The following is a 12,466-nucleotide window of genomic DNA, read 5'->3' on the forward strand; positions in this document are numbered from 1 at the left end:
TGTCATTATCCTCGTGTTCGGAAGAGAGTTCCAGACGGAGGATATATGTGTGTATTACTGTGTGTAAGTCAGTGTAGAAGACTGCCTGTCAGACAGGCTATGCTAGCTGTAGCTACACAGTTCTGCCTGACGTTGACGTGACCTGATGACACATCCTAGCCGGGGACCTCGGAGCTGGTTCCGCTTAATCATGTTGTTAGACTTGACTGTCCAATCGTTATGTGCCTGCTGTCAACCATGTTATCCACGTTACTAACAGTCATGGTTAGAGATGTCATAAGTCAAGTATTGCCTTCTGGCTACAAAGTCGGTAGCGGTGCCAAGAGGTAAGATGGCCAGCTAGCCTCGTCTACCGACCAGAGCTCTGACCGCTAATCCTTTAACATACTACTGACATTTCAGCTGCTTATGTCAGCTCATCCTTCCCCTCGCTCCATCAGCTATGAGTGTTATGCCAAATAGTCAGTCAGATCGCCTCTATCCTCAACACAAGACACTCCCAATCTGCTCCATTTGTGCAAAACGGATTTCGAGTGCTGATCCAGTATTAACCAGTACCAGGCTATATGTTGATGTTACCAACTAGGCCTTTTTTCTGAAATGCACGTTGTACATTTCCTGTTTAGAAAATGCCGTGAAAGCTCCAAAGTTCAATTCAAGATTAGATTTGTCTTTATCACTCTTGCTTTTGAGTTCTCACATGTTCTTCTCACAATCACAATTCAAAATAGTCTGTTACAATGCAGTGTCCCTTGTTTAGCTCAAACGGTTGTCGATGGCAGCTACATAACATACACTTACTTTCAATGCTGTTCTTTGCTGGGTAATCGGCTGTAAATGTGTTTGAGTATAAATCCTTTTAAGCTTCTCAGGAATTTCTGTTTTTGCTGTACACTCAATGGCTGATTATTATTATTTTGTTTATTTTAAAGTCGCTATGTTAATGCCAAGGCTTTCAATGCCACTGCAGCCACAGATGTGACCAGTGTCCTTTAAAGAGGCTTTGCCACTATTATTTGGCCATAGAGTTTGTTCTAGAATGTAACCAATGGCTTCATCATTGTGATATCACAGGAGACACTGACATCATAGACTCACAAAGCTCTCACAGTCAACTCCTCATCTCTCACACTAGATTCCTCATCTGTCACACTAGACTCCTCATCTCCCCCTCACTTGTTTCTGATGCTTTGTTGTAAACGTTGTAAAAGTCCGAGATCCAGCCCCTGCTCATCGACGGAGAGAGCGTGGAGAGAGTCTCAACCCTCCGATTCCTGGGGGTGCACATACAGGATGACCTGTCCTGGAAGAACAACACAACAGCCACCATCAAGAAGGCACAACAGCGGCTCTACATCCTGAGAGTCCTCAGGAAGGAACACAACAAGCAGGAGATACTGGTGGCCTTCTACCGCGGCGCAGTGGAGAGCATCCTCACCTACGGCATCTGCAACTGGTTCTCCAGCTGCACAACCGCGGAGAGAAATGCGCTACAGAGAGTCGTGAGAACAGCCCAGAAGATCACCGGCGCCCCCCTCCCCTCTCTGGAAGAGCTGTACAACACACGCTGTCTCAGGAAGGCCTCCAAGATCTCCAGAGACCCAACCCACCCTGGGTACGAACACTTTACCCGGCTGCCCTCGAAAAGGCGGTACAGGACCATGTCCGCAAGAACAAACAGACTGAAGAACAGCTCCTTCTACCCCAGGGCCATCCAGGCCCTGAACACAGCAAAGACCTAGGTTCTGGGCCCTGGACAGTCTGGACGGATTGATGGCAGCTGCTGGACTGAAAACAAAAAAATCAGGTGTAGTGCTGAGGCACAAATATGTACATTTCTAGCCTGCAAACTGCGACAGTTCAAATGAATGTGCAATAACACTATGTGCAATATGACAACCCTAGTCGTCTATCTGTACAGTATAGTATAGTGGATAGTGTACATAGCCTTTATTTATGTAAACCAGCTCCTTCCCTTCTTGTGTTTTTTTTTGTTTTTTTTTCTTTCCTAGCACCGGGGGAGCCACCCCTCCTAAATTTCGTTGTTTGGTACCTGTACTATAGCAATGACAATAAAGACCATTCATTCATTCATTCATTGCCACGTCGTACGGTCAGGTACACTCAATGTGGCGCAAATAAAGGTGTGGTGAAGGTATACAGAAGCACTAGGGTGACCCTTCTGGTGTTCTTCTCTCTCTCTCTCTCTCTCTCTCTCTCTCCACAGCCACGTTTGACTGGGTCCTAACTGCTCAGTGACGTCACCCTGCAGAGTGGCTAGGTCCTTGGACCTGTCAGAACGGCAGCCATGCAGCCCCCCCCTCGGACTGGCCCCCCAGGAGCCTCTGGCCCCCCCCCTCCTTCCAGTGGAGGACCCAATGTCTTCCGGAGGACACGACCCCACAAGCACACAGCAGCGGCAGCCATGCCGGGGCCTCCGCCGCCTTCTCACCCCATGACAGACCCGTTTGCTTTTGGCAGACAAGCCCCTCCTCCACCTATGGCTGCGGGCGGCCCCCCACCGCCCCCCAACAGCCACGCCCTGCCTATGCACGGGGCCGCGCCCCCCGGTATGTACCCCCAGGCCGGCCCGGGCCAGGGACCGCCACAACCACTGGAGGGCGCACAGGCTGCCCCTTACGCCCCCCCGCCCTCGTCTACCCCGGGGGTGAGCCTCTTCACCCCTCCCAGTACGATGTCCGCTGTCCACCTCCCCGGGCAGCTCCTGGGCCACGCGCCCCCCAATGCAGAACAGGCTTATTTTAACTCTCGGGAGCAGGCCCCCTCCATGACCCTAGGGCCCCCTCCTCCCCTGGCCGCGGCCCCCATGCCCGGCGGCCCAGACCCCCGAGGTGAGCCCGGCCCCCGGGCCTCGCCCTTCCAGCCCTTCCAGCCCTTACAGCCCGTGCCTCCCGCGTCCTCTCAGTGGGCGCCGCCCGACCACGGGAGCCGCCCCCCCTCCGTTCAGAACTATTTCCAACCCACTAACGACCCCCAACCCCCCCAGCCTTTCAGTACCCCTCCCCAGCCTCAGATACCCCCACACACACCCTCGCCTCACCACGTGCCCCCTACACACCCTCAGCCTCAAGCCTACCCTCCTCTGCAGAACCCAGACAGGCCGCCCAGCTCCCACTGGTCAGACCCGGCAGGGGCTCACGCCCCCCAGCAGCACAACAACTCCCACTTCCAGAGCTACTTCAGCCAGAGCTCCGGCCCGCAGGACTCCTGGTTCAACCAGCCGCCGCAGGACCCTCTGGCTTACCACCAGATGGGCGCCGGTCCCAGCCACGGCTCCTCGACCCGGCCCGACTCGACCGGACCTCACCACAGAGCGCCCCCTCCCCCCGGCGCCACCGCCGCTCCTGTCCCCTACGCCCCCCCGGACCAAGGCACCGTCTCCATGTTCTTCAAAGGGAACGATGTGGAGAACGAGGAGACCCTCGCCGGAGAGGGCCGGGAGAGGGCGGTGAACGGGATCCAGGCCCATAACAACCACCACCACCACCAGCCGCCCCCCCAGGCCCAGGCCCAGGCCCACCACCCCCCCCCCCGGGCCGAGGCGTACTACGGCGTCCCACCCCCAGGGCCAGACCCGTCCGTACCCTACATGAACGAGGGCGGCTACCCCCCCCCCCGCGTCTCTGGGGAGCCCCCCCCCTGCCGCCGCCGAGGTCCAGTTCGACCACCAGGTGGAGAACCTGGAGTGCGTCCCCAACCAGGAGGTGTTGCCCAGCGGGCCCCAGAGCAGCCCCCCCCCAGGGGCGGCCCACGGCGGCCTCCCAGACCGCTACGAGGTGGGCCCCAACCTGGAGACCCCCGACTCGGTGCCGCGGCCCGCGCGCTCGGCCAGCGTGTCGTCCGGCTACAGCAACGTGAGCCACGGCAGCGGCACCACAGTCCCCCCCCCCTCCCGCCGCCACCACCCGGGCCGGGTGGGTACCTTCATCCAGCAGGAGAGCCCCCGCCCCCCCGTCGCTGACGACACCCCCAACCCATCCTCTGCCGCCGCCGCCGCCGCCGGGGGCTACTTCGAGCAGATCGACACCTCGCCTGCGGCCGCCGCCCACCACCAGAGCACGGCGGCGGAGAGGACGTACCAGAGCAGCCAGCCCCCCACGCCCAGCCCTCCCAAGCCCACCGGGATCTTCCAGGCCAGCGCCAACAGCTCCTTCGAGCCCGTGCGCTCGCAGCACGGTGTCGGGGTGCGCCCGGCCGAGGTGGACCGCGCCAGGGTAGTGGCGGAGAGGAGCGGAGCAGCCGACTCGCTGGGAACCGGGAACCTGGAGCAGCCGCCGGCCGACAACCTGGAGAACATCTACGGCGCCGCGGGGCATCTGTCGGTCGCTTCGGGGGCCGGGGCCCCTCCCCTGGGGTACCCCCCTCCTCTAGGGTACCCCCCTCTTTTAGGGTACCCCCCTCCTCTGGGGCACGTGGTCTCCCGGCCCTCGTCCCGCGCCCACGTGGCCCACCGGCCCTGCGAGAGCCCCGCCACCACGCTGTGGGCCCAGGCCGACCCCGCCAGCCTGGGGGCCGCCAACATCCTGCTGGCCCCCGCCGCCCCGCCCGCCCTGCTCGCTCCGCTGAGAGAGCCCAGCGCCGAGGTCATCCAGCCCCCGGAGGACGGCCCCCTGGACCTGCAGCAGCCCCCCCTCCAGCGGGCAGCACCGCACCCCCCCCAGCAGCAGCAGCACCAGCACCAGCAGCACCCCTCGGGGAACATGGAGATCCCTCCCAAGGTGAGTGGGGGGGACGGGCCGGACCCTCAGGCCGGCCTGGGCTACGCCTCTCTCCTGGTGTCGGAGGCGCTCCACCAGCCCGTGTTGATCGCCCCTCCGGTGTCCAATTACAGCGTGATCCCTCCCCCTCCCGGGGGTCCCGCTCACGCCGTCAGTCTGAGCAGCCCCCCCCAGGAGGCCACGCCCCCTCTGAGGCCGCCCTCACAAGCCCCGCCTCCGGGTCCCCCCTCGGTACCTAATCATCACAACCCGCTGTTCGCCGTCGCCGCGCCGATCAGCTTCAGCCCCGTCTCTGGCCAGAGCCCCCTCAACCTGGCTAGAGAGAGCAGGGAGGGGGCGGGGGGGCCACAGAACACCCCCCCGCTGCCCCAGGCCACGCCCGCCCGCCCGCCTCTCTCCAGGGGCCAATCGGTGGGCGGAGATAGCCACTACGCTCTCTCTGCTGCTTCACATACTCCTCCCCTTCCTGCTCCTGCTCCTCCTGCTCCTCCCCCTCCTGCTCCTCCCCCCGCTGCTGCCGCCCCCCCCAATCACAATCAGCCCTCCTCCACTTATGAACTGCTTGATTTCTCTATGCACCAACCACAGAACCCCAACCAAGCCGCCGCCCACCCCCCTCCCTCCTCCTCCTCCTCCCTGCAGGGACCGCCCCTGGCGAGTAACGCCCCCGGGTTCTACCTGCAGGTCACCAAAGACGCTCAGCACGGGGCGAGAGGGGAGGGGGACGCCCCGGGGTCGTCGTCACAGTTACCTGAGCCGGCCCCCCCGCCCCCCCCGGCAGCTCCCACCGCCCAGCAGCCCCCCCCCGAGCCGCCCAGAGTACTTCAGACCCAGCCAGGGCCCCAGGGCCGCCCCCCGCCACCACAGGGGCCTGCGGGGGTGAACGCTGGGGTCCCCCCCCCCACCTCGTCTGCCGGTTACCCTCCTGGACATTGGGGACCCGGGCCTCCAGCCAACCCCCCACTGCCAGGGGGCCCCCAGCCGCCGGGCCAGCCGGCCGCCACAGAGCCCCCGCGGCCGCCCTCCTCCCTGGGGAGCCAGCATGGCTATGGCCCCCCTCCTCCAGCGCCAGGCCAGGGGTATGGAGGCTACTACGGAGGGACCTATGGGGAGTACCCAGACAGCAGAGCCCCTTATCCCGCTGGTCAGTACCCACCCCCACCTCTGGACCCCAGAGCGCAGCAGTATTACCAGGTAAGGTTCATTTTTTGCTGATTTCACCGCTGTGACGTCCGTTTTGCACGCGCGTCCACGTTTCTCGATAACTGTCTTATTTGTCCCCGACTCCCCCAGTTCTAGGTTGTGTGTCACATTTTTTAGTGGGATTTGTGGCAGAGCTTTGGTTAATTGCTGAATGCGCCGTGATCACGGCAGGTAGAATCTTGCAATGTCTTTTTTTCGTCCCTCAGGATGATCCGTACCGCAGAGCCGACCCTCGTTACCCCAGATATGAAGGACCTAACCCAGCGTACCGGGAGGCAAGCTACCCCTACCCCAGAGAGCCGCCCCCGGAGAGACCCAGCTCCAGAGCTAGCCAGTACTCAGACAGACCTTCCTCCAGGTCCCAACCTCCTACCTTCCTCCATTTCTAACCCTTACCTTCGGATAGGATAACATAGAAACTGACCTTAGATCAGTGTGATGTGTACATCCAGGGCCATCCTCCAGTGAGATCAGCTGCTAGAGCATGAAGCTGTAACTGAGGTGGGGTGCAGTGGTCTAGAAACACTGTCTGTGTGTCTGCTCTTCACAGGCAAGGCTACCCTGAGGAATATCCCAGAGCCAACCGAAGTGCCTACGATGATTACTATGCACAGTACTACAAGAACATGGGCGGTAAGAGATGATTATTACTAGGGGTGGGCATCGCCGATCGATAATTGATCGATAAGGATCTTGGTCGATCACAAAATAAAACATTTGGTCATCACAAAAAAAAAAAATAAATAAATAAATTATGACCACATTTTTTATTTTGTGATCGACCAAGATCCTTATCGATCAATTATCGATCGTCGATGCCCACCCCTAATTATTACAGTGGGGTGCAAAAATGTGGGCACCCCTAGTCAAAATGCCTTTTACAATTAATATCTAAGTGGATAAGAAGCAAACCTAACCTCTAAATGGTACAAAGTTAAACATGACACAGATCACATTTTAAAGCAAGATTATTTTTTATTCGTAACTTTTTACAGTTTCAAAATAATAAAACAAGGAAAAAGGCCTTGTGCAAAAGTTTGGGAACCCTGTCAGCTAGTACTTTGTAACTCCTCCTTGGGAAACTATAACAGCTTGCAAGTACGCTTCCTGTAGCCAGCTAAGAGTCTTTCATTTCTTGTTTTGGGAATTTTTCCCCATTCTTCCTGGCAGAACACCTGTAGCTCGCACGGCATGTTTGAGATCTCTCCACGGATTTTCAATAATATTCAAGTCTGATGGTCAAGATGGCCATTCCAAAACCTTCAACCGTCTTTCCTGGAGGTACTTCATGGTTGATTCTGAAGTATGCTTCGGGTCATTGTCTTGCTGGAATACCCAACCTCTCTTCAACTTCAATTTCTGGACTGACCTTCGAACATTAGCCTCTAGAATGTCTTGATATTTGGTGGTATCCATCCTTCCTTTCACCCGCACAATATTGCCTGTCCCCCCAGCTGCTACGCAACCCCAAAGCATAATGGATCCACCTCCATGCTTAACAGTTGGCAAGGTGTTCTTCTCTACAAACACCCCTTTTTCTCCAAACATACCTTCTTTGGTTGTGGCCAAGAAGTTCAATTTTGGTTTTGTCAGTCAAAGCACATTGTTCCAAAAGGCTTCAGGTTTCTCAAGGTTTTAATTTTGTGTTGAGGTCGTAGGAAAGGCTTCTTTCTGGCAACTCTGCCATGTAGGTCTTTGTTGTTTAAGGTACGCTGTATTGTTGTCCTGTGAACAACTAGACCGGTGTCTGCTACTCTTTTTTGCAGCTCTTTTGCAGTGATGTGTGGGTTCTTCTGAGCATTTCTCACCAGATCTCGGGCCATTCTATCTGAAATTCTTCTTGGTCTTCCAAATCTTGCCTTGACTTCAGTTGTTCTATTTATTTTCTATTTTCTGATGATGTTTCTGACAGTGGCAGTGTTTCCTCCAGGATTTTTCACATTAGTGGCGGAGCGGTTATCTTTCGCGCGCGCAAAACAAAGACGTGGTTTCACCAAAAACTAGTATAGAGGGTGGCAACAATTATAATTTCTTAAATAGCGGTTAAGTCATTAAAGCCGAGCAGGTGATTTTATATAGAAGGTGATCAAATACCAACATATCCTACAGCTGCAGCGGAACATGCGTACGCGCATTACACACACACACACACACACACACACACACACACACACACACACACAGAAAGATCAATACGAAGTAGGCCTACGTGAGAGTACACGCACAAAACCGGCTAACGTTACTCATTAACTGTTTACACAAGTAAAATCACAGTGTGACAGTCAGATGGAGCATTCGGTAAACAACAACAGCAAGGTAATGCTATCAGCTGAGTTAAAGAAAACCAACTCTTACCTTTGAGGACACCAACATGAGCCCTGCTTACCCGTACCTCCGCCGTTCTGTTCGTGGTGATTTTAGAGGCAATAGATTATTTTTGCCCCGCGCATATTGCTATGAATAGTTCGATCTCCACACATGAGTCGGCGATGTTGTCATTTAGCCAGCTCTCAGAGAAGCACATCAGGCTGCACTCCCGATACACTGAATGGTGCATCACGAGTGCCTCCAACTCGTCACATTTGTTGGGTAAGGAGTTAACATTTCCCATTACGATTGATGGTACAAACGGCTTGTATCTCCACCGCCTCCTCGATTTAGCTTTTAGCTTCGCTCCAGCTTTGCACCCCCGGTATTTCTTCCGTAGTTCCTTCGGTAATGAGTGTTTGAAACCCTCATGTTTTGCAGTCTCTCTTAGTGCAAAGAGGGCACTTCTGGCATAAACAACTCTGGCTGAGGTTGTAACATTAGACATTATACAACAAAAAACCGACAAACATTAAAAACAGAGCAGCGAGACCTGCTGCCGCTCATAACGGCGCAACGTGCCGACGTCAGCTACCACCGCATTTAATTGACCATGAACATCAGAGACATACATTACGAATGTTCATTTAAAATACTCTATACTGAGCACTGGTATAAGAACATGAACCAGAGAACAGCAGTAAATGCAATAACCCACAGTCGTCGCTGATGATGTTGCATTTTCGATTAGGATACGGGATTAAAGGCACCGGCGACGGGCTAAGAGAGAGAGAGAGGAGAGGGATTGTAAATAACTACGCCCTAAATCGTAACGAAATGTTGGTCTGGAAGCGGCCTGAATCTAGCTTCAATCTACTTTTTTCTGTTCTCCGGTCATAATAACTCGCTGCCTTTCTGCGCAGCCTGAATCAAAGTGGACTGTCTGAATCAATTGGTGGCGGAGGAAATTCTTTGGTGGCGGCCCGCCACGAATAAATGCATATAGAGGAAACACTGAGTGGAAATGGGTAGTTTGAAACGTTGCGAGAGTTTTTTGTAGCCTTCTCCTTGATGGTGGAATTGAACTTGATCTTGATTCTGACATCCTTGGATAACTGTTTAGAGGAACCCATGGTTTTTAACACCAGACACAACAGCCACCGCAGTCGGATACTTTAGAAGGCATGGAGTTACTTCAACCCTGGAATTATATTCACCTGACTCATTGAAGCCCTAACGAGTAAATCACCTTGGTCTGGGCCGTAGTAATCATCACAAGGTAACAAAGAATAATCCAAAAGGGTTCCCAAACTTTTGCACGGAGCCCTTTTGCTTTTTTATCATTTAAAAACTCTGAAAAATGAAAATAAAAAGAAACCTTGCCTTAAAATGTGCAGAAAGGTGTCATGTTTAACTAGCATTTAGTGTTCAGGTTTGCCTTCAATCACTTGGAGATGAATTGCAACAGCCATTTAAACCAGGGGTGCCCACGTTTTTGCACCCCACTATATGCACAGTACTACAAGAACATGGGTGGTAAGAGTCCGCATTCCTCGCCAACAAATGTTCCTTGTTACATGTGAAAGATGAAAATGAAAGTTGATTGTGATTGGTCTCCCCCTCTCTCTGTGTGATTGTGATTGGTCTCCCCCTCTCTGTGATTGGTCAGAACGGGGCATGTGGGAGGGCTACGGCGCCAACGCCAACGCCAACGCCTACGACCCCCGGTACAAAGGCTACTACGACCAGCAGGCCTACTGGTACAACTACGACCCAGAGGCCTACAGGGCCCGGGAGGCAGCCTACTACAGCCAGCAGCACCAGTACCCCCCCAGGTACCCACACACCCTCCCTTCAGCTCAGTACCCCCCCAGGTACCCACACACCCTCACACACCCTCCCTTCAGCACCAGTACCCCTCCAGGTAGAACACCCTCACACACCCTCCCTTCAGCTCAGTACCCCCCCAGGTACCCACACACCCTCCCTTCAGCTCAGTACCCCCCCAGGTACCCACACACCCTCACACACCCTCCCTTCAGCACCAGTACCCCCCAGGTAGAACACCCTCACACACCCTCCCTTCAGCTCAGTACCCCCCAGGTAGAACACCCTCACACACCCTCCCTTCAGCACCAGTACCCCCCCAGGTACCCCCACACCCTCACACACCCTCCCTTCAGCTCAGTACCCCCCAGGTAGAACACCCTCACACACCCTCCCTTCAGCTCAGTACCCCCCAGGTAGAACACCCTCACACACCCTCCCTTCAGCTCAGTACCCCCCCAGGTACCCACACACCCTCACACACCCTCCCTTCAGCTCAGTACCCCCCAGGTAGAACACCCTCACACCCCCTCACACACCCTCCCTTCAGCACCAGTACCCCCCCAGGTACCCACACACCCTCACACACCCTCCCTTCAGCTCAGTACCCCCCAGGTAGAACACCCTCACACCCTCCCTTCTGTTCTGTGTGTGTCCAGGCGTGAGGGCTATGACGACCAGTGGCAGTACTACCCTGGTTACGACTCCAGCTTCGACGACGACACGCGGCGCCAGAGGGACCCGTACGCCGACGACTTTGACAGGCGGAGCGTCCACAGTGAGCAGTCTGCCCACAGCCTGCACAGCTCACACAGCCAGCACAGCCGCCGCAGCAGCTTCTCTACACGCTCCCAACAGGTGTGTGTGTGTGTGTGTGTGTGTGTGTTTGTGTGTGTTTTGGTGTGTGTCTTCTGTCTCTGTGTGTGTCTCTGTATGTGTCTGTATGTGTCTGTGTGTGTGTGTGTGTGTGTCAGGGCTTGACGCTTACCGTATTTTCCGCCCTATAAGGCGCACTTAAAAGTCCCCCCAAAAAAAAAAAAACGACAGTGCGCCTTATAACCCGGTGCGCCTTATATATGGATCAAAATGTAAAAATTACATGACCAATATTTTTTTTTTAATAATAATAATAAAATGTTTCAGTACGACTGGTAAACTACAAAGCCGCACCGCTTGCAGCATTACGGTAATCAGTAAACGACGGCCGCCATCTTGGAATCTCCGCGAATGCTATTGTTATTCTATCATGTGCTCTGAATGGATGCCGTACTCACCCAACTGTTCAATTCGGACACTCACACCGCTTGCAGCATTACGGTAATCAGTAAACACCGGTGTTGTGCTTACTCACAGTCCCACACCACAAGACCCCAAGTAAAGAAGACTAAACAGAGTTTCCGAGGGAACAAAGTGAGATTCTTGGTGCTTTCAACTTGAAGTTTTAAAGTACCCACTCGATATAATAAACAACAGTTTAACGATCACTAAACACTTATCATTTGTGTATTGGATTCATTATTCTCGTTTGCCGGAGGCTACCGGTAAGGGAGGGTTGATTTGTAAACATACTTTCGTTTTAGCTCGTGTTCAAAAGCAAGAACTGTGTGTTCATCTAGTTATGTGTAGTTATGTGTTTTTAGCATGTCGATGTTCTCCCAGTATGTTGTCATGTTATTAAAATACAGTTTAGACCTTCGTAGCGATGTGTTTTGTTAGCTGTTAGCCGCTAGCAGCGTTTGTTGTGGTTTGGTCAGATTCACTTTTCTCCCATTCAGTGTTTGAGATGAACCAACATTCAAATACGCCTGTCGTGTTCAATCTTTCTCTGGTTTGAATGTATGACACATCATTTGAAAGCTTACAATCTGTAGTTTAAGCATGTGTAAAAACTGAAAAAGTACGTTGCACATTTCACCAGGAGCTGTCACATATTGGTTGTTGGTTATAATTGTATAGCCTATTGGTTGTTTTCTGGTGTTGTTTTGCTCTGTTTGTAGTCTACTTGATGTATTTTTATCAGCTGTTAAATCACCACAGCGGTTAATCCACTAATAGAGATAATAGCAGATTGAAAATGCTTGTAGCTAACTACTCTATATCTCGTGGTTGCAGCTATTGCGAATTGCTATTCACGCGAGTCAGCTGTGAATCACCGCAGGTCCTTGACGCTTGTTGCAAAAATGGATGACGAACGGCTGATACTTGAGGTGGAAAAATATATATTTTTGACAGTGGAGCAGGTAGAACGTTGATGGTGACAACGCTCAGGTGGAGCTTGGACAACGGGAAGTTGACACAACACCGATGGAGAGGTGACGCAACGCAGTAGGTGGAGCTTGGGCGTAACGCAACCCCAGTCAAAAAAAAAAAACGACAGTGCGCCTTATAAG

General features: G+C 53.9%; 1 protein-coding gene across 1 annotated transcript in view; it reads left to right on the forward strand.

Annotated features, from left to right (window-relative positions):
• The first annotated feature begins 2,287 nt into the window (after positions 1-2,287).
• sec16a (SEC16 homolog A, endoplasmic reticulum export factor) overlaps positions 2,288-12,466 on the forward strand; it is a 36,054-nt gene continuing 25,875 nt past the window's right edge. Inside the window, 6 exon segments of the mRNA XM_080529373.1 lie at positions 2,288-3,654; positions 3,656-5,933; positions 6,149-6,300; positions 6,493-6,575; positions 9,919-10,123; positions 10,736-10,934. Of these exon segments, the coding sequence (XP_080385499.1) occupies positions 2,309-3,654; positions 3,656-5,933; positions 6,149-6,300; positions 6,493-6,575; positions 9,919-10,123; positions 10,736-10,934 (4,263 nt within the window). The 5' untranslated portion in view covers positions 2,288-2,308.

This window comes from Nansenia antarctica (genome assembly GCF_963989245.1).
Source record: "Nansenia antarctica genome assembly, chromosome: 4".
NCBI lineage: Eukaryota > Metazoa > Chordata > Actinopteri > Argentiniformes > Microstomatidae > Nansenia > Nansenia antarctica.